Genomic DNA, 18,768 nt, shown 5'->3' with positions numbered 1-18,768 from the left:
TCGCTCCAGGCGCCAAATCCTAGGGGGCGCCGAAATGGTAAAGACAAGATCGAAAAGAAATTTATGTGATGAATTTACGTGCGCGAAAGGCGCCATAATTGGATCTCGCTCCATTCTAAAATTTACCTCGGTCTGGCGCTGCATGTGAGTAAAAAAAAGGTTATCCGAAAAAAAACAGAATTGCACGCAATCGCAAGTGTTGAATAGTCTGAAATATACAAATACTAGCAGACGCTCTACGGTTCTACCCGCATAGTATCCGTCCCCGGATACGGGGATAAAATATAGCCAAGTTACTCGCTGATAATGTATCCATCCATTGGTGTAAGAATTCTTAAAATCGGTTCACTAGTTTCGGAGCCTATTCGTAACAAACAAACTGATAATCACAACCTCTTTTATTAGTATTTATAAAAGTTTTCAGCTAAACAATAATAATTTAAAGATTTCATTTAGGTATTTCTAAAATATAAAATTTATTAAGTCGTCATTATTTTGTGCTTATAATAATAATGACTTGCGCAAAAACTATAAGTTGAAACCACTTTTTTTGAGTGCCAGGATTTCAAACTAATTTATCATCGGTTTGTAGCTTCGCATTTTTAACCAGTCTTAGTCGTTAACCTTTACAGAAGTCGAAAAAGCGTCTCATGGAGACAGTTTATACGTCGGTCATACAACTTGTATGACGCAGTAACAGACGCCCCGCGTAGTTCCCTTTTCCATAGGAATCATTATCATCAACAGCCGATGGACGTCCACTGCTGGACTAAGTCTCGAGCCGCCAGCACCCAGCGGCTGTCTGGAACCCACTTGATGTCCTCGGTCCACTAAGTGGGAAGTAATTCTCCAGCACCTAGAGACCCCAATGTCCTTCGGCTCTTCAAACTATCTGACCTGCCCATTGCCACATCACCTTCGTGACGCGCTGAGGTGTGTGGTTCTTCTTGGGTTCTTCTGCGGATTTCCTCATTTATGATTCGATCACACAAAGAAAATTCAAGCATAGCTCGTTCCATTGCCCGCTGACTTTGAGCCATCTTGTCAGGATCATAGTTAGTACTGTTCGAAGACTTTCGTCTTCAGGCACTTATGAATTTTGGATGTAAAGTTTGAAGCCCTTCAGAGTTTTCTTGGTTCTTCCTTTACTTTGTTTCCTTTATTTTATGGCTACCTTACAGATATTTATGTCTAGCGATAATACCATGCTTGTATTCTTCTTTTTTCGGACCATACATAGGTAACTAATACTTTATTAATCTACTGTCGCTATACCTGTTGTTTACCAGTTTAATTAATTGACCATTAATTATCATAAACGGAACTTAATATCAGGAAAATCAAACTTGTTTTACCAATGTCAGTTTGTTTCAATAGTATGGCATTTTTCTATCATAATGTCACCAGATGTAGGTAGGTACTTGCTTATCTATTTGTATATTAATCGTATTTTGTATAGAAATAACAGTGATATACCGATACCCATTCATACATAGCCTGAACACTAACGCAAGCGATGTGTAGTAAGCTTGAGGCATTTGGGTTTACAGGCGGATACTGCGAATATCATGGAGGGATCGTATACGCAATACTACTGTGCTGCAAAAAATGGGAAAACCAGCAGAAGTTCTGCAACAAGTCCAAAGGAGGAAGCTCGAATACCTGGGTCATATAATGCGAAACTCCAAATATCTCCTGCTCCAGCTTATTATCCAGGGAAAGATAAAGGGGAAACGAAAGCCTGGTCGTAGACGTACATCTTGGCTCAAGAACTAAGTGCGTATACTTATATATTTTTTATAAGTTATATACAAAACACTATAATATATTAATTAAAACTAAGAATTACACAGTATATTAAATTTAAATTTATCTTCTATACTTATAATAAATCTGTAGAGAGGTCAATTCTGTACATGAAATATATTTCCAAAATAACTATCAGGGGGTGATTAGTGATCGATACTGATGCCAAAAATGCAATCAGTAAAATTTTTGTCTGTCTGTCTGTCTGTCTGTCTGTCTGTCTGTCTGTCTGTCTGTCTGTCTGTCTGTATGTTCTTTATAGAAACAAAAACTACTGGACGGATTTTAACGAAACTTGGTACAGTTATTCAACATACTCCTGGGCAGGTTATAGTATACTTTTCATTACGCTACGATCAATAGCAGCAGAGCAGTGAAGAGAAATGTTGAGAAAACGGGAGAAGTTACTCAATTTTTTAAGCTTCCGTCGCGTGTACAGCCTTAATGTTTAAAGCTACAAAGAAATCATGTATGACGGAAATGTTCTTCTTAAAATTATCTATAAAAACACAACAGCATATATATGTCTATCTTTTATGGTTGACTCACAATAACACGTGTAACTCCCGATAGTTTAGCAGTTCGGAGCTTTCTAATTATATTTGTCTACTCTTATGTTTATAACACTCATCACTTATCCCTAATAAGAAAGTTAACATTATTACCTATTCAATAAAAAAAGAATCATAAAAATTGGTAAAGAAACACCAAAGTTATACATGAAATACGCTAAGCCATCGCGCGTGAATACTAATTCATGCTTTAAGGATTATTTTTGTGTAACGGTTGCCGCGCTCGACGCGACTCGCGGTGGGAGGAATAAATAAAGAAGTGCAGCCTTAATGAGTAGGGTAGGGGTAGGGTAGGGTAGGGTAGGGTAGGGGTAAGGTAGGGGTAGTGTAGGGTAGGTGTACGGCAGGGGTAGGGGTAGGGTAGGGGTAGGGTAGTGGTAGGGTAGTGGTAGGGTAGTGGTAGGGTAGGGGTAGGGTTGGGATAGGGTAGGGTAGGGGTAGGGTAGAGGTAGGTTAGGGTAGGGTAGGATAGGGGTAGTTGAAAGTTTACAACAACTTTCACGCGGACGAAGTCGCGGGCGTCCGCTAGTAATAAATAAAATAATTATAACAAATACACACCATCTAATTGTTCACCCAGAGGCAAGGTACCCAATACACTAGCGCTATTACCCCTCTGGATAGCAAGGCTTAACCTTTGGGCCAAATAAGCGCCATCTCTTGGGTCACCTGAAGCATGGACCAATTTGTCAGACATAGCATTAAAAAATTTTTTAGTATCTGTTGACCATGGGCCTAAAGTCTCAAAGGCAAGCGCCGCAAATACATAGTCATTCGATATGACCGAGTATTTACGACGCTTACAAAATTGAGCGTATTCAGCAGCTGCGCCAGGCGTTTGGGACGTGCGTGATAGATGAGACGCTGCCAACGTATCTACGCAGGTTGCGTCCCATACTAAAGCACGCCCCATAGACCACGGCACTATTGTCATCCCGTCGGGCCTCTTGCCGTCATCCCTGAACAAACCGGGAGGTTCTAATTGCGCAGGAATAGCGGCAGTGGCCAGTGCGCGACGAATTATATCGTTAATACTACCGTGGCGATACAAACGACCAGCGCTTCTGTTGCAGCTAAGTCCATGGTGACCAAATTGATCCACGCGGCTACCACAGGGGCAGGCGTGAGGCTCGCAAATTTTGACACCCAAACGTAAGCATACGGCTATACGGAGCGTTGTCCTATCAAGAACCGTCCCTAAGTTATGTGATGGCAAAGCCTGTAGCCAATGACCAGACTCCTTCTCAGACAACGCCAAAATACGAGCCTTGTCTGAAGAAGAAGTACATTGCTCTAAGACACGTTTATGTGCAAGCAATAAAAGTGGTTTGTCCCACAGGCTCTGACACCCCACAGACACAGGGTAACTCTCGCTAGGGCATGATGAACTCCATGCTGACCTTGCTTCTGCAAGACTCTCCACAACAATATCAGTCGGACTTGATGAGTTGAGGATCTGACTGATAAGTGCAGTAGAGCTGGAAGCAGACGCTAAGAAAGCTGGAAGTGCAACGCTTGATATGGATCGTATGCCCAATCCACCATATCTTACGGGCAGATTCGCTTGGGTCCAGGTTCTATCATCAAACTGTAAATTTAGAATTTTGGAAAGAGTATCTTTAAGAGACACATCTAGGTATGAAAGCAAATGAGGATATTTCCAAAAGGAACAGCAACGTAACAAATACATGAATTTTGGAGCAAATAAACATAATCGAAGGATATAAAGGGCCATGTGAGGGTTGATATCTAAAAGGCGATGCGAAAATTTATTAAAAATTTCCAATTTTGAATTTAAAAGAGGAGAAAATGCGTCATCAAATATTGGGCAACCGAGAAGTGTTAAATTATTTTTAGTAACTACAGCGAAGTTTGGCAATAATGAATGTAAATTATTTTTTATTTCGTTTATTTTTTCTATTTTTAGTGATTCTCGAAAATACACCTCACACTTAGAGTAATTTAAGTGTAGGCCTACTTCCGAAAATTTTTCAATAACTTTGGATAAGTCTTGGATGACTGTTGACGCATTACCTCCTATAGAGCCGTCATCTAAGTACCATAGGTTGAAATTGGAATTTAGAGTCGAAATTATAGGATTTATCACGAGGCTAAAAAGAGCGGGACCAAGAGGATCACCCTGTTGACAGCCAACTGCTGATTCCAGAACATTTTTACCAAACAATAATTTTGAAGGAGAGCCATAACACTGCCACATATAATCTGAAATTTCTGGAATTTGTTTTTGAATTTCATTTAACATGGCTCCTCTATCGACCGAATTAAAAGCATTACGTACGTCAATTTTGACAAAAATGTCGTAATCGCTAGAATTTAGATATGTTCTGGCCGCATGTACTGCAGCCTCACAACCTCCCTTAACACCAAAACCCAACTGTATGGGTTTAAAAATGGCCGACATCTTGTTTTTTATTTTATGGCAACACATTTTGGAAGCTAGCCGGCGATATGTGCTGCCGACAGCAATGGGTCGTATACCACCGTCCTTCTTATTTAAAGCCACCAAATTTGCTCCATATAAAATAGATGATATTTCAATGGGAACCTGGCCAGACAACATCAGATTGACAAGACTGGTCAACTCCTTTACGAGTGAGTTGCTGTCTTCACTGAGAAGGGGACCGGTCAAGTCCTTAAGGTGTTGTGGCGAAAGCCCATCTAGGCCACCAGCGGATCCGTTTGGAAAACTAAGAATCCCTAAACGTAGAGCATCTGCGGAAGTCTTGAGTTGGGTTACGGCATTAAGGGAAGGAACGAATGGCTGTGATGTTGGCGAAGGTAGGGGGTGCTTATCCTTTAAAGAGGCCAAAGTCTCAGATGAATCTGTAGCAAGGACGTCATCAGAAAAAAGAAGCTTGGCAGCATTTTTAACATTCCCGTCGCTCAATTTTTGTTCTATTAATTTAATTAAATTTTGGTGTGAATTTTTTTTAGATAAATTAAGTTGAAATTGTAATTGGTGATTAATTGTTGAGGTATTATTGTTATTTATATTTTGCTTGATTTTTTGCGTGAGGGATAATTTGTGGTCAGGAGATTCAATATTTAAAATTCTGTAAGGGAATGTTAATAAATGCTCCCATGCTTGTGGAGTATTTTCAGATGTGAACCCAGCTACACACTCCCTGAGACTGCGTGCCACAGTGACACGAGCCCCTTTCGGAATGCGCTTGACCACTCTGGTCCCGTTTTTTAAATTTGCGAGCCTCAACCATAGGGGTGAGTCACTCGAGAGGCCATTATCACACTGTACATTGTCTGAAGAAATACTTTTTGCAGGTGTGCAATTATTGACGTGAACAGTGTGCCGACGGCTACAATGGATATTGAGGCCTCTTTGCCCTTTGTATAGTTTGCCGTCGACACATATAGGACACTCAAGCAACTCTGAACAAATAGATGGATTATTATTAAGATAAGGCATAAAATGATTTATATATTTACATATAAAAATAATAAAAATGATAAATATAAAAGTAAAAAACACTTTTGGTGATTTAGGATGCACTACACAAAAACATTCGCATTGCACCTTACCATAGTTTTTAAAAAAAAAAAAAAAATATTTTAGTGTATGCGCCTGGTCACGCTTCAATAAGTCTTTATGTTGTCATCTTAATAGAGTATTGTGGGGTATATAGTCCATTGGAAGCAAACAAAACGGAGGATCACTGTCCACAGCGGGCCTCACTGTGGGCCTCACTTATGTCTTTATACAAGGCTCTCTGGGGTCGGGGGTCGCTAGGGCCACATGAAGTACAGGCGCCGTGGTGTAGATCGCCCAACTGTTGGAAAATGCCCCCAACGAATGCGACAGCGTAATAATAGTTTCGAAAAACATATTATTTGCCAAATATTAACGTATTTCACTACGATTTTATTTATTTAATAAATAAACATTGTTTTTGAATGTTGTAAAACTTACGCCAATGGTTTAATATGAGTACCAGATCACTCTTTCGGACAGCAGTAAACAAAGTTAAATTAGCCTTAATGATTGCTTACCTCCGATAGGAGATGGCACTATAAGAAGAAGATTCATACATATTTACGTTAAGTACCTACTACGTCCATGGCTATACAATCAAACAAGTATACGAGCACATCATGAACTTCCAAACACCACTATCCAGCGGCTTCTTGTAACTAGCTTGATGTCATCATCAGTATAAAGTGGGGTGTCGCCATTCTAGCTCCTTGGAATCACCATCGACTCTTCAAACTATGTGTCCTGCCCATTGCCCAATGTCCATTGCCACGATATTTCCTTAGTCACTCCAATTCTGCTCGTCTGCACAGATCTGACTTGCTCGTTATGTATGGTCGTTGGGTGACTTTCTGGTCCATAAATAGGCTGAAAGACACTCAGCCGGCGATGGAGCGAGTTTGGAGTTTCTTTGTGTACAAAAAAAATAATATTATAGTTTGTAATTTTAAATTAACAGCTTTCACTATATGCATATATTTGAGTACATAATGTTAGCCATTATACGAGTAGCTCCACATTTAAGAGCATGTCGGACTAAACGATCTCTGCCCGCCTAAAGTACTATTAAGTCTTTGCGACTAATTAGAAGAGCAAGGAAATATTGGGACCTAAGTCATATGTTTTCTGTGCCTAAGTTTTAAAAGAACAAATAATAATATTCTTTTAAAAATAATCATTTCAAACAAAGGTCATATGTATAGTAAAAAGCTTTAGTTTACGCACAACAATGCAATGTTATATTTAATTTAAAAAAGCTCAGGAAAGAAAAATCTTTTTATTCTTTGCCTGTAATTAGGTTTTTTATCATAATTGTTATAGTCGGATGCAATCTTTAAGACGATTCCGAAAATCGAGCGTCAAGCTGCGCAATACTAGATTTTAGGTATCACCGGTTACGCTGTGGCGCGACGGCAGGGCATCACCCACCCATCCACGCGAATTCGTCTCACCAGTCTTGATTTTAGCGCCCTTTATGTATGACCTACGCGTAGGATGACCCGCATCTTATTTCGGAGACGTTGTAAAGATTGCATCTGAATGGCCCAGCGAAAGTTAATGATTTCGAAATTTCATCAGTTGCTAAAATGCCATGACCCGGCAATTATTGGTGTCCTTATTCAAGCGTCATAATTACCAGTGATGCAATGCAATGGAATATTTTACACAATAATATGATTTAATTATTCGATAGACTAGAATCTTGATGAGGTGGAAATACCAAAATACCTTCATATTGCTCAGAACCAGGACTTTCATCTGCCCCCCTAGCCAAGTAGCACGTCGACTCTGTTTCTACGATCGCTAACGCTTCGATAACTAGAAATATGTATGAGAATGACAGATCTTGATCACGTGACCTGTCGATGGCAAATGTCATTCCCATTACTTTTTTTACCTTTCTAGTTTTCGAAGCGTTAGCGATCGTAGAAAGAGAATCGATGTGCCACTTAGCTAGGGGGGCTGGATTTTTATACACAGAGCACAAAAAGCTTATCCCGTCTACTGTTACGCCGAAGGTATAGGCTGATAACTGCTGCATTAGCCCATCAGCCTTTGTAGCAGTTGCAGCCAGGAGTTAGGAATGTGATAGTGTAACATCTCTGTGCCTCGGTGAGCACGGTAACTGGACGGTTCACGTCATTATTATTAAGATCAGAGTCAAAAGATTAGTCTATGCTCACCAAATCGCATTGGCGCAGTTTGATGGTGTAGAAGGAGGCCTGGGCCTTAGTCATGTGGCACGTCAAGTCGATTCTCTATCTACAAACGCTAACGCTTTGAAAAATAACAAAATGTAACAGATCCGATCGACAACTTGATCACGTGACCTGTCGATAATGAGTCATTCCCATACATTTTGTTAGTTTCGAAGCGTAAGCGTTTGTAGATAGAGAATCGACGTCCCACACGGCTAAGGCGGCTAGACGACTAGATGATAAGCTATCGAAATAGGCTAATAATGATGATGATGACCAAAAACACTATAGTATATATACTATACATACTTACTACATAAACAAATACAGAAACGCGTTGCGAGTCAAAATTATAGTGTCCATCTATCGTAACTACCTACATACTTACGAGTATTTATTTAAAGGTACAAATTAACTTTTAATCCTGAACAGCAATCGCATCTGATGTTAAGTGTCGATGGTGTCAGATGGAAGCGGGCTAACTTGCAAGAGGTAAAAGTTAATTGTACTCATATATCTGACGGTTTATGCGATATCGTACCGGAACGCTAGATCGCAGAACTAGAACTTGAACAGACTATATTGACATGATTACTTGTTTATAGAGCTGGGTCCGTGGGTGGTCCTTAAAACAACTTAATAGAAAAAGACGATTTTATGTGGTGGTACTCTCGAGCAAACTGTTTAAATTTCAATCAGCTATTTATTTATAGTTTTTTTACTTTGGACTTTGGTTTAAGTTGAACATTCGCGCGCTTTTTTATACCATAAAGATTATAGACGAAGTGTCAGTCCTTGATTGAGAAAAACCGGTATATAATTTATTAACAAAACCGGCAACAATACCGGTTTTGTTAATACATCTTTAAAAAAAAAGCAATTTTATTATTAAATGGAAAGTTTTAACTTAGGTAGATAACAATATATTATTTTAATAACATATTAAACATTCATTGATATTTTGATATTTATTAATGAAGTTTGAAGTTCAAGTTCAGTATTTTTTTTTAATAAAATGGCAACATTATTCATGATGGACGTTTTCGCTTGAGGTTTTATTTTCGGCGCTTTACAAATGAAAGTATCAGTAAAATGTTTATGTAAGCCTAAGTTTTCCACATTTGTCCTAAAATAGAAAATGGTAACGATTGTTGACGATTTAGACTCATTATCTTTGCAAGAACCAATCTTTAAGGATGTCAAGTACTACCTCTCTGGCGATGTCTCGGAAAGGGTTTGTTTTTGACGTGTATTCTTGTTTTTATTTTTATTTACGCGTCGAATTGTAGTATAACTGGTCCTTCGTTTTATTGTGCTTATAGATTATGCAGTTGCTTCAGTCAGGGGGAGCGGAGAGTTGGCATTAGAATAAGGTCGCCTTCCTAGAGATAAGATGATGATATCAGAGGATATTGTGGAGTCTAATAATACCTCTACAACATGATTTTACCCGCTGAGACTGATAGTTTTTTTTTTTTTGTTAAAAAAGTTTTAGGTTACGTGCGTATATTTTGGCCAGATTTCATGGTCTAAAGTCACTGGTTTATATATTTTGTCACTCACAATTATCACAAGCATAACTCACAACACAAGATAATACACATTTTTAACAAGAAATCCCAAAAAAACATAAATAATTAAATACAATTAATATTTTTGACAATTTTCATTTGACAACTGCATTGACAAAAACAATAATGTCACAGACTAACATAGCAAACGTGTTTTTAGCCACAGATGCATGACAGTAAACCTAGAATAACCACAGGTAATGAAATAGTGTTAGATAATTATTTGAAAAATTCAAAATTTGGGCACCCCGACTCCAAGCAGTCTTGTCTGCCCTACCCCTAGAGTGTTTTTGTAAAGCGCGAAGCCAGAAGCTCGCGAAGAAGGTCCTGAATGAAGCAAACCTATGAGGCCTAGTTGAGCGAAAGGGGGAGGTGGCGAGCGAAGCGAGCCGGCGACCTCTGTAGCGAAACTAAGGTCCGAATAGGTGAAGCTGAATGAAGGGGCGACGAAGCGAGTCTTCTGGCGTAGCCACTTAAAAATGCTTTCTGCCATTACTAAAACTTTGGCACAGAAGAAGTTTGGCATTATCAGTACAATAAAGATGATATCCATCCATCCATTAATTTTGGCAATAATTTCGAATTTATTAGTAGTATTTGTTAATCTGTGACAAATTTGCTATTCTATGTCAAAAATCTGGAACCCAGAGCCGTAGTCTGTGTCAGTCATAAAAAACTTGGTCTATGGTTGACACAGCTGATTACTGTCATTAATTTTTACAATATTAATTAATCATTTACAATACTATTAAGTTTTTTTTAGTTTTCTTGTAAAAAAAAAGTGAATTATCTTGTTACAAGTGATGCATAAGATGATTGTGAGTGAACCGTGATTATACCAGTGAGGTTTGACCTAAAAATATACGTACTTAACCTAAAAAATTCGTAAATTTAAAAAAATCATAAAAAAAAAACTACTACTTTCAGCGGTAAATAAATAACGTAGGGAGGTCTCCCACCTTCCCCTCCCCCCTCCCCCCTCCCCAAAACCCCTCGGTCGAGGCGACCTTATTCTAATTATTACCCAAAATATACGCACGTAACCTAAAACTTTTTTAACAAAAAAAAAAAAAAAACTATCAGTCTCAGCGGGTAAAATCATGTTGTAGAGGTATTATTAGACTCCACAATATCCTCTGATATCATCATCTTATCTCTAGGAAGGCGACCTTATTCTAATGCCAACCCAAAACACCTGTCCATTCGTCTATTTCTTCATTATGTACCCATCTGAAAACCCGGATACAAGGCATAGAAATATTGGTGAAGAAATTGGAAACTTTCGAGACATGAGAATCTCATTGTTTAGCGTCTTCATTATTTGTTTCACTACGAGCATTATCTTATTGGCAGGTCAGTCTAATTATCTCATACATACATATAAATGCTAGGTTTTTAATAACACTAATAATATTAAAGATTTTACCTAAAGCTTTGACCCCCGTTAAGTGTACCACATAGTTGAAGCTCACTGACATTACAAACTAATTTATTCCAACTCATTTTATTTTTATCATATATATTAAAATTTACCGGCAATCAAATCAAATCAAACATTGCACATTGCAATTTAAATTTTGGTTTTGGAGTGGCGATGGCGACTGGCGGCAACAATGTTTACAATTTAAATATATTGACCACAGACCACAAATGAAGATATTGACAGCAGTGATAGACCACAATCACCAACAATCACTATTGTTGACGTTTACTTGGCCGAATGTTTATATCTATGAAGTCTATGGTACTAGTGTTGTGACGGGAAACCGTCATTAATCGGAAATTGATTAAAAAAAATTGTCATTACCGATAGAAGTACTACTATCATTTATCACCGATGAATTATTAATTATATTATATAATTATTAAAAGTGTTTTTTTAAGAGGTATAAATACAAACTACCGTTGTCTTAAATAATCTCTATAATTAACGAATATAATTATTCATAACAGTATTTATCCATGGCAAATATTGTGCTGTATCAGTGAACACTATGTACTCGTCCAGATTGCAGATGGCGTCGCCTTCAGTCCTGAGTGACAAGGACACCACGCCGCGGATCCTCCAACGCCCTTTGTCTTGAATGTAAAGACCACCACCGGAGTCACCCAAACAGGGTCCAGCTCCACTGTGGTCTCCTGAAAATATTTAAAATATTTAGATTTGAGATTTTTTAATCGACTTCAAAAAAAGGAGGAGGTGTTTCAATTCGACGCGTGTTTTTTTAATGTTTGATACCTCAGAACTTCGTCATTACAAAACCAATTTTCAAAATTCTATTTTTGTTTGAAAGAGATACTTCCATACAATCCAGATTAGTCCCATTTAATTTTCATGAAAATCGATTCAGTAATTTTGTGTTATAATGAAAATAACGAACTGTGGCGCAAAAAATAAAACTTAGTTTTTAAAAATAAAAATTTTTACCAAAAATGTTTAACCGACTTCATAATTACGAAAAATAACATCGTATGTGCCTTACCCTCTGTTTGCTTTGAAGGCACAAATACGATGTTATTTTTCGCTTTGTAGTTTTTTTTTGTGATTTTGAAGTCGGTTAATTTTTTTTGTTTATTTTTTTTTTTACAAGAATATTAGGTAATAAAGAAAGAAATATTTATTATTGTAAAATACATTAAAACAAGTTAAAATAAGAAATTTATAAAACTCCTCACCCTATTATTTTTTATTTAAAAACTATAAAAAAAACGCTGATATGGTACAATGGGATAGGATTTGGAATTACAAAAAATCATTAAAGTCTTGAAAAGATAACAGACAGACAGACGTTCGCATTTATAATTTTTTTACGGATTAGGGATGTACCCTCGTACACTGAAAACCTGGAACCTTACCTTTTCACGGTTAAGAGCGCGCAGCGCGTGGGTACGATATGGGTAAACTTTGAAGCGCAAACGAGACGCCGAATTATGACTTTCACGTGAGTGAAAAGCACGGAGCGATTAACGCGCGACGCAAATTTTATAACGTGAGCGCCAAAGCCATTTTTCCCTATTTGCTAGTAAATTAAAAAACATAACGAAAAACAAAATGGCCATGTTCAAGATATATACCTAATTTTCTATACAAAACAAAAATTTAAGAAAATAAGTTTGCTTTTACTGAGATTGAAAGCAAAATGTGAGCAAACACGTATTTTTCAAAAAAATAAACTATCGAGAAAAGTTTTACAAATTGTGTATTTTGTATAGTCATAACGAAGCTAACACTTTGAAATATTATTTACCCAAATATCAGGCTCCTAACTTTTCCAGAATCTGAGATCCAGAACCATTTGTAACCACCAAATTACATATTGCACACTCTTAAATTACCTACTACACTAATTTAGATGAATTCTGGTACAGTGATAAATGGAATTTTAAAAAACGAATACACACAAACGGAGTCGCGTGCGTCCGCTAGTAGAAATAAATGCAGTAGGTATGTAGGTACCCACCTGCACATAGCGTCTTTGAGGACGTGCGTCTGTGGAACTCTTCTCTGCTGGACCTGCATGTCTCAAGGCTGACTATGGGCATCTCTACCATGCGCGGCTCCCCTTTGCCACCGGAACCCATTTCGTTGGCGCCCCATCCTGCTACCTAAAAAAAAAAATCTAATCTAAGCTAATAATATAAAGAGGTAAGACTTGAATTTACGTTTGTTTGTTTGATTACATTATGAGAAAATATACTCGACAGATTTTAAAAATTCTCTCACCATTAGTGTTTAAATCTTCACCAAGTAATGTTATATTTTATCCCCGTATTCCTTCGACCATTAATAACAGGACCTGCCTCGCTAACCGTTACCCCTCTGGCAACGATCAAAAATCAATGATCTAAGGCGTTTATAAAAAGTGTTGCTTATAGAATCGATGTTTCATTATTGTAATTGTTTTCATCGTGTAAGGAGCTTCCTAAAAATGCCGGTTTGTGTAGATGAATGGCATAAAAAACGACCAAAAACTTGTAGTTTAGTAAAAGATGAAGTAACGTTTCATTTGTAAGTATTTCTACCTTAATATAATGACCTTTTCCTGCAAGACATTGTCAATAGCAATCTGAAGTTGAGAACAGATTGTAGTACAGATTAAGCCGTCGGTCCCGACTCTCGCTCAATATCATTAATCAATTACATGACGTTATTTATGTTCTCATTAAAGAAAGCCTCAATAGTTCAAGAGACCGAACTAACTACCGAGAGGTGCGTTTCGATCCCCGCCCGCGCCGTTATTGTCGTACCGACTCCCAACACAGTATTTTTTAGTTGGAGGGAAATGGGTATATTAATATAATGGTAAAAACTCTTTTAATAAAAAATGTTATAATTTCTATAAACTTATAGATTTTATGAAAAAGAAAACCAACTTACCACTCCCAATTTTCCAACGACCATCTTAAGGTTGGTGTTCCCGCTCCACAGACACGCTGGTCTGATGTGAGCACTGATCGGCACACTCTTAGCCAGAGTTAGCACGAGGATGTCATCTATGAAATTATTGCATCTTTCAATATTAATGTAAAATAAATAGTGATGATTACCCAAGATAAAAACCTTGTTAGCAGGAGTAAAATAATAGGATACATGCAGTGGCATATATCCTATTTTTTATTCCTGATGATTCTATTTTACACAGATTTTTTTACAAATCTACTAGCACGTGCCAACTTAAATCAATAAACCTCTTTTTTGAAGTCTGTTAAAAAACAGAAGAACAGAAGATTGGAAAGACTCTATAAAGGAGTTTTCATTGAGATTCAACCCTCGGCTTAGGTGGCCGTTCGTGGAGGAAGGGTGTTTGTCCTCTGACACCCTGTGACCATGGATGAAACCCACGTCCGGATGATGACGTTGAAAATTGGTCGCCTAGCATACGTTGTCAGTAGTTATGTCGTCTTCAGGATGTTTTTCGGCGGTCTAATTCTACACTTGGCATTGGGATCGGGATAGGGGTAGTTCACTTTAATCTGCCAAATGCCGGGGGTCAATAAATGTATACGTTTCCGCCAGCCCGCCCGAGGGCCGTGTCGAGGAAATGAGACATGCACATTACACAGACTAAAAAGGTCAAGCGCCAAAGGACTTGAAGGGTTAAACACCTTACTCGCAAGTGTAGATGCGTTGTACGCGTCGTGTATAGCCGCCGCTGCCAAACTTCTGGTCACAGTGATGTCGTCATCATTCCAGTCCTCGAGATTGTACACCCCGGCTCTCACTACCAGGTTATCTATGGCCGTGTACGTGCTCTTACTTTGCATACAATGTGCAGCTGTAATTTGAAAGTAACAATAAATAAGACTTTGTTAAAAATAAAAGTCAATAAGAAGGTGCATGAGTGTTGATAGCCCAGAGGTACTCGGACCTCGGCCTCCGACTCCGGAGGGTGTAGAATCAGGTCCGGGGCGTGCACCTCCAACTTTTTACTTATGTGCATTTAAAAAAATTAAATATCACGTGTCTCAAACGGTGACGGAAAAACATCGTGAGGAAACCTGCACACCTAAGAATTATCTCAATTCTCTGCGTGTATGAAGTCTGCCATTCCGCAATGGGCCAGCGCGATGGATTATTTGGCCCTCTCATTCTGAGACGAGACTCGAGCTCAGCAGCGAGACGAATATGGGTTGAAAATCATGTGTCACTTAGGGCTAATATAACTCTGTAGTAAAATACGCATAGCTAATTCTACATCACCTTCTATAGAAGGATTTTCAACGTTGTCTAATAGTTAACGGAACAAGCAGATGGCCTTGGTAACATGTTGTATGGTGTATATATTTGGAGATCTCCGTTCTTCAGGCATGAAGCGTAAGCCTTGTGTGCCTGTAAATATTTACACCAGCAACCTTAACCTTCATCGGAATACATCCATTCTGCTTGGCAACGTAGAAAAACAAAGGGACATGCCCCGAACGAAGTTTGTCATAAAGAGCTCTTTTCTCCTTATCTATATTTCCCCATCTAGAGAAGTAACTGTACTTGCCCAAGCGGGCTGCAATTAAGGCTAAGGGATTATGATGTGTGGTACAATTTTAAAGTAGGTGGATTAACGTTTTTCTTTCAATTACACAATATTAGGTTAGGTATTATTATGTACAGTGTTTTGTAGTATCTACTGAGAGAACTGACCTGTAATCACATGTTTATCTGACACAAGAGTCCCAGCGCAGTTGAAGCTCAACGAACTGAATCTACGTTTGAAGATGGCTACCAGCCATGGCCATTCTCCGCGCTCGAAGGTTTCTCCTTTGACAATTAGTGGGACTAGTGGAGCAGTCGGATCATTTCTCATATTTATACCACATTCAGCTGATGAGGATCCTACGTTTAGAGGATCCGGTTGTGGTCTGAAAGATATAATATTGGATAGCGAGGAATATTTTTAGATACCTCAAGTTTGGATCGTAACAGTAAAACTATTGTTGTCCGGTACTTGGAGTTTTGACGAAACGAGACGAGACGAAACAAAGTCACTGACATAGCTCAGCGAGTCGCGAAGCTGAAGTGGCAATTGGCAGGCCACATAGTTCGAAGAGCCGATAGACGTTGAGGTCCCAAAGCCACGGAAAGCTTGTGTGTCTTGCGTTGTGCTTGGAGGTCCATGCAAGAGGCTTATTTTCAGCAGTGGACGTCTATCGGCTGACAAGGTAAGGTAAATGATTGACTATGGGTATAGTAATACCGTAAGTGATTTTTGACTATGGATCATGAATATCATGTGTGATGATAAAAACGATGATAGCTTGCTAGATTTAGAAACCAATGAAGACAAAACAATGGCACGTTTGCTTCCTCACTTACCAAACAGATAGATGCATTGTTTCCAAAGAGTAGTTCTCATCTCTCTATTTGTTGTTGCATAAGGTCACTTAAAAGTCACGCTATCAAATGGTCGATAGGTAAACCTTTATGTTCATCTGTTTGTTTATTTCCAACTTTATAAACCAGATCCAACCGGCAACCAGTAAAGGCTGACTGACCTTTAATCGTACAATATGCAATTTCTATGTAATCTTTTATAGTACATTTTTAAAGTTATTTACTAGTATGTACGTACTGACGCAAAACATCTACTGTTAAATACATATTTTAAACGATAGCTAGGTAGCTAGACAACACTCACTTGGTTGTCCTATTTCAATGATTTTGGTACTTACACAGGTTCTGGAGGTAATGTAGTTCGAGGTCTTTGAGTAGTAGATCTAGTTGTGGTAGTTCTAACTGTTGTTACTCTTGTAGTTTGCCTTTCGGGAGTATCTACAATAAAGTTAGGCTGATTAAAGTAGTCCGGGAACGACTCCGGATATATGTCTGGTGATTGGTACACCGGGCGACCGTTATCTACCACGTAATATGTTTGGCCATCTAAAAATAAACGATCCAATTAGTTCATCATCCTCATTCGAAATTTTGAATTTAGAAAAGCATGAAAAAGTAGCAGATGATGAAACTGTGATAAGTGAAATATTTTTAACGAAAGCCAAACTGCCAATAAAACCAAATTTACTTACGTAGAGTGTTATTAATAATTAATAATATTAAACACACATTCGTATAAAGCACAATGTGATATATGAGTATTAGCCGTGTTTTAAAATAAATTAATGTAATTTACATTACATTAATACAATATATCATTTAGGTACTGGCTCTTATGTATATCCAAATAGCAACGATTATGTAAATGTTAACATATTATAACGTTTCAATATTGGTATAATATTATATATTTAAGACAATGAACGGACAATACAAAGAGAAAAAAGAACAACAGAAGCAAAATGAGTAATAGGTACCATTAGTTAAATCCTTGATTAAAATAACAATTATACGTGACGATTTAGATAAAGCGTGTAACTAACTACTAAAAGCTGAATCTTGAGGTATTAGGAAGTATTTAAAAAAAGTACATTAGGTAGATATTAATAATACTTTTTCAAAAATTCCAGACCACCAGACAAGTTACAAGGAAAGTCCGATTGAAAAAAACCCATAATTTACTTACCAGGTTTCCTAGTGTTATCGTTGGTATTGTCAACATAACTGATGAAATTGGTCGGGTTTATGTGTGAAGTTGATGGCGTTTGATGTCCGTATACGACTTCCGGTCGTTGGGTTTGAGGTTGGTTATGTACGGGATACAATCCATTTGTACCAGATTTAAAGAAAAGCATGTGCTGAAGACTTATCGTCGAAACATGCTGGCCAGGAGTCAATGGATCTGTTAATAAAAGAAAATAATTATGTTTGAGTATATTTGATGTGACGAACTATTTATTTTTCAACCGACGTAAAAACGGAGAGAATATTATCAATTCGACGTGTATATTTTTTTTACTTACGAACACGTATAACTTTTTACTGAGTGACCCGATTTTTATATTTTTTTTTTGTTGGAAAGAGAATTTTTTGCTGATTTAAGACAGTTATCGTCTGCAAATTGGTAAATTAAATTAGTGATATCTTTTACATATAAGTGTTATAGATCCTAACATTGATCCTTGAGCTGTGCCTTCCGAACAACACTTTCTGTCACTATATTCACTATCCAGTTTTACTGTGTTCAATCGGTTTTTAAGATAGTGTTGACACCAGTTCTTTAAGGGTTCCCTTATGCCACAGTCGTCTAGCTTTTCCAGAAGTATGTCATGCCGTAATGTATCAAACGCCTTACTATAATCAATGAAAACGATTAGTGTATGTTTCTTGTTATTTAAAAGCATAAATATAGTATTCCTGAAGTCCGGTGAATCTGGTCAGCACGAATTCGTAACATGTAACACCCTTGACCTTTAATGCCGACTTAATTTAATATGGCAGTAAACAAACAACATAATTTACTACTCTGTAGACTACTCCATAATTCTTTAACTGGTAATATTATCGACTATAAAAAATATTTTTTGCAAGTGTACGTTTCACACGATACGCTCATGTCACGTGACACGCTAGTATAATTGCTGATTTACGACTCCATATTTCATATTTCAAACAAATAATGTTAATAATTTAGCTATTCATGTGTTTTTGTTCTACCGCGAACAAGAAACGGCAAGAAGATTCATTCCGATTATGTTTTTTTTTGCGTTTGGCGTAGGTAGTTATG

The 18,768-nt window shown here is 37.7% G+C and overlaps 1 protein-coding gene across 2 annotated transcripts in view; it reads right to left on the bottom strand.

Moving 5' to 3' along the window:
- Window positions 1-11,560: 11,560 nt before the first annotated feature.
- Window positions 11,561-18,768, bottom strand: part of LOC112051571 (serine protease gd) — a 45,390-nt gene continuing 38,182 nt past the window's right edge. The window contains exons 3-9 of one of the 2 annotated variants that reach the window (XM_052882802.1): window positions 17,668-17,883; window positions 16,820-17,027; window positions 15,792-16,009; window positions 14,767-14,931; window positions 14,034-14,149; window positions 13,117-13,261; window positions 11,561-11,794 (exon numbers count right to left, since the gene is read on the bottom strand). In XM_052882802.1, the coding sequence (XP_052738762.1) occupies window positions 11,583-11,794; window positions 13,117-13,261; window positions 14,034-14,149; window positions 14,767-14,931; window positions 15,792-16,009; window positions 16,820-17,027; window positions 17,668-17,883 (1,280 nt within the window). In that variant the 3' untranslated portion in view covers window positions 11,561-11,582. The remainder of the gene's footprint in view (window positions 11,795-13,116; window positions 13,262-14,033; window positions 14,150-14,766; window positions 14,932-15,791; window positions 16,010-16,819; window positions 17,028-17,667; window positions 17,884-18,768) is intronic. The other variant, XM_052882803.1, reaches the window with a different exon arrangement.

The sequence above is a fragment of the Bicyclus anynana genome, chromosome 8, assembly GCF_947172395.1.
Source record: "Bicyclus anynana chromosome 8, ilBicAnyn1.1, whole genome shotgun sequence".
NCBI classification, from domain to species: Eukaryota; Metazoa; Arthropoda; class Insecta; order Lepidoptera; family Nymphalidae; genus Bicyclus; species Bicyclus anynana.
This window is presented reverse-complemented; position numbering and strand designations above follow the sequence as displayed.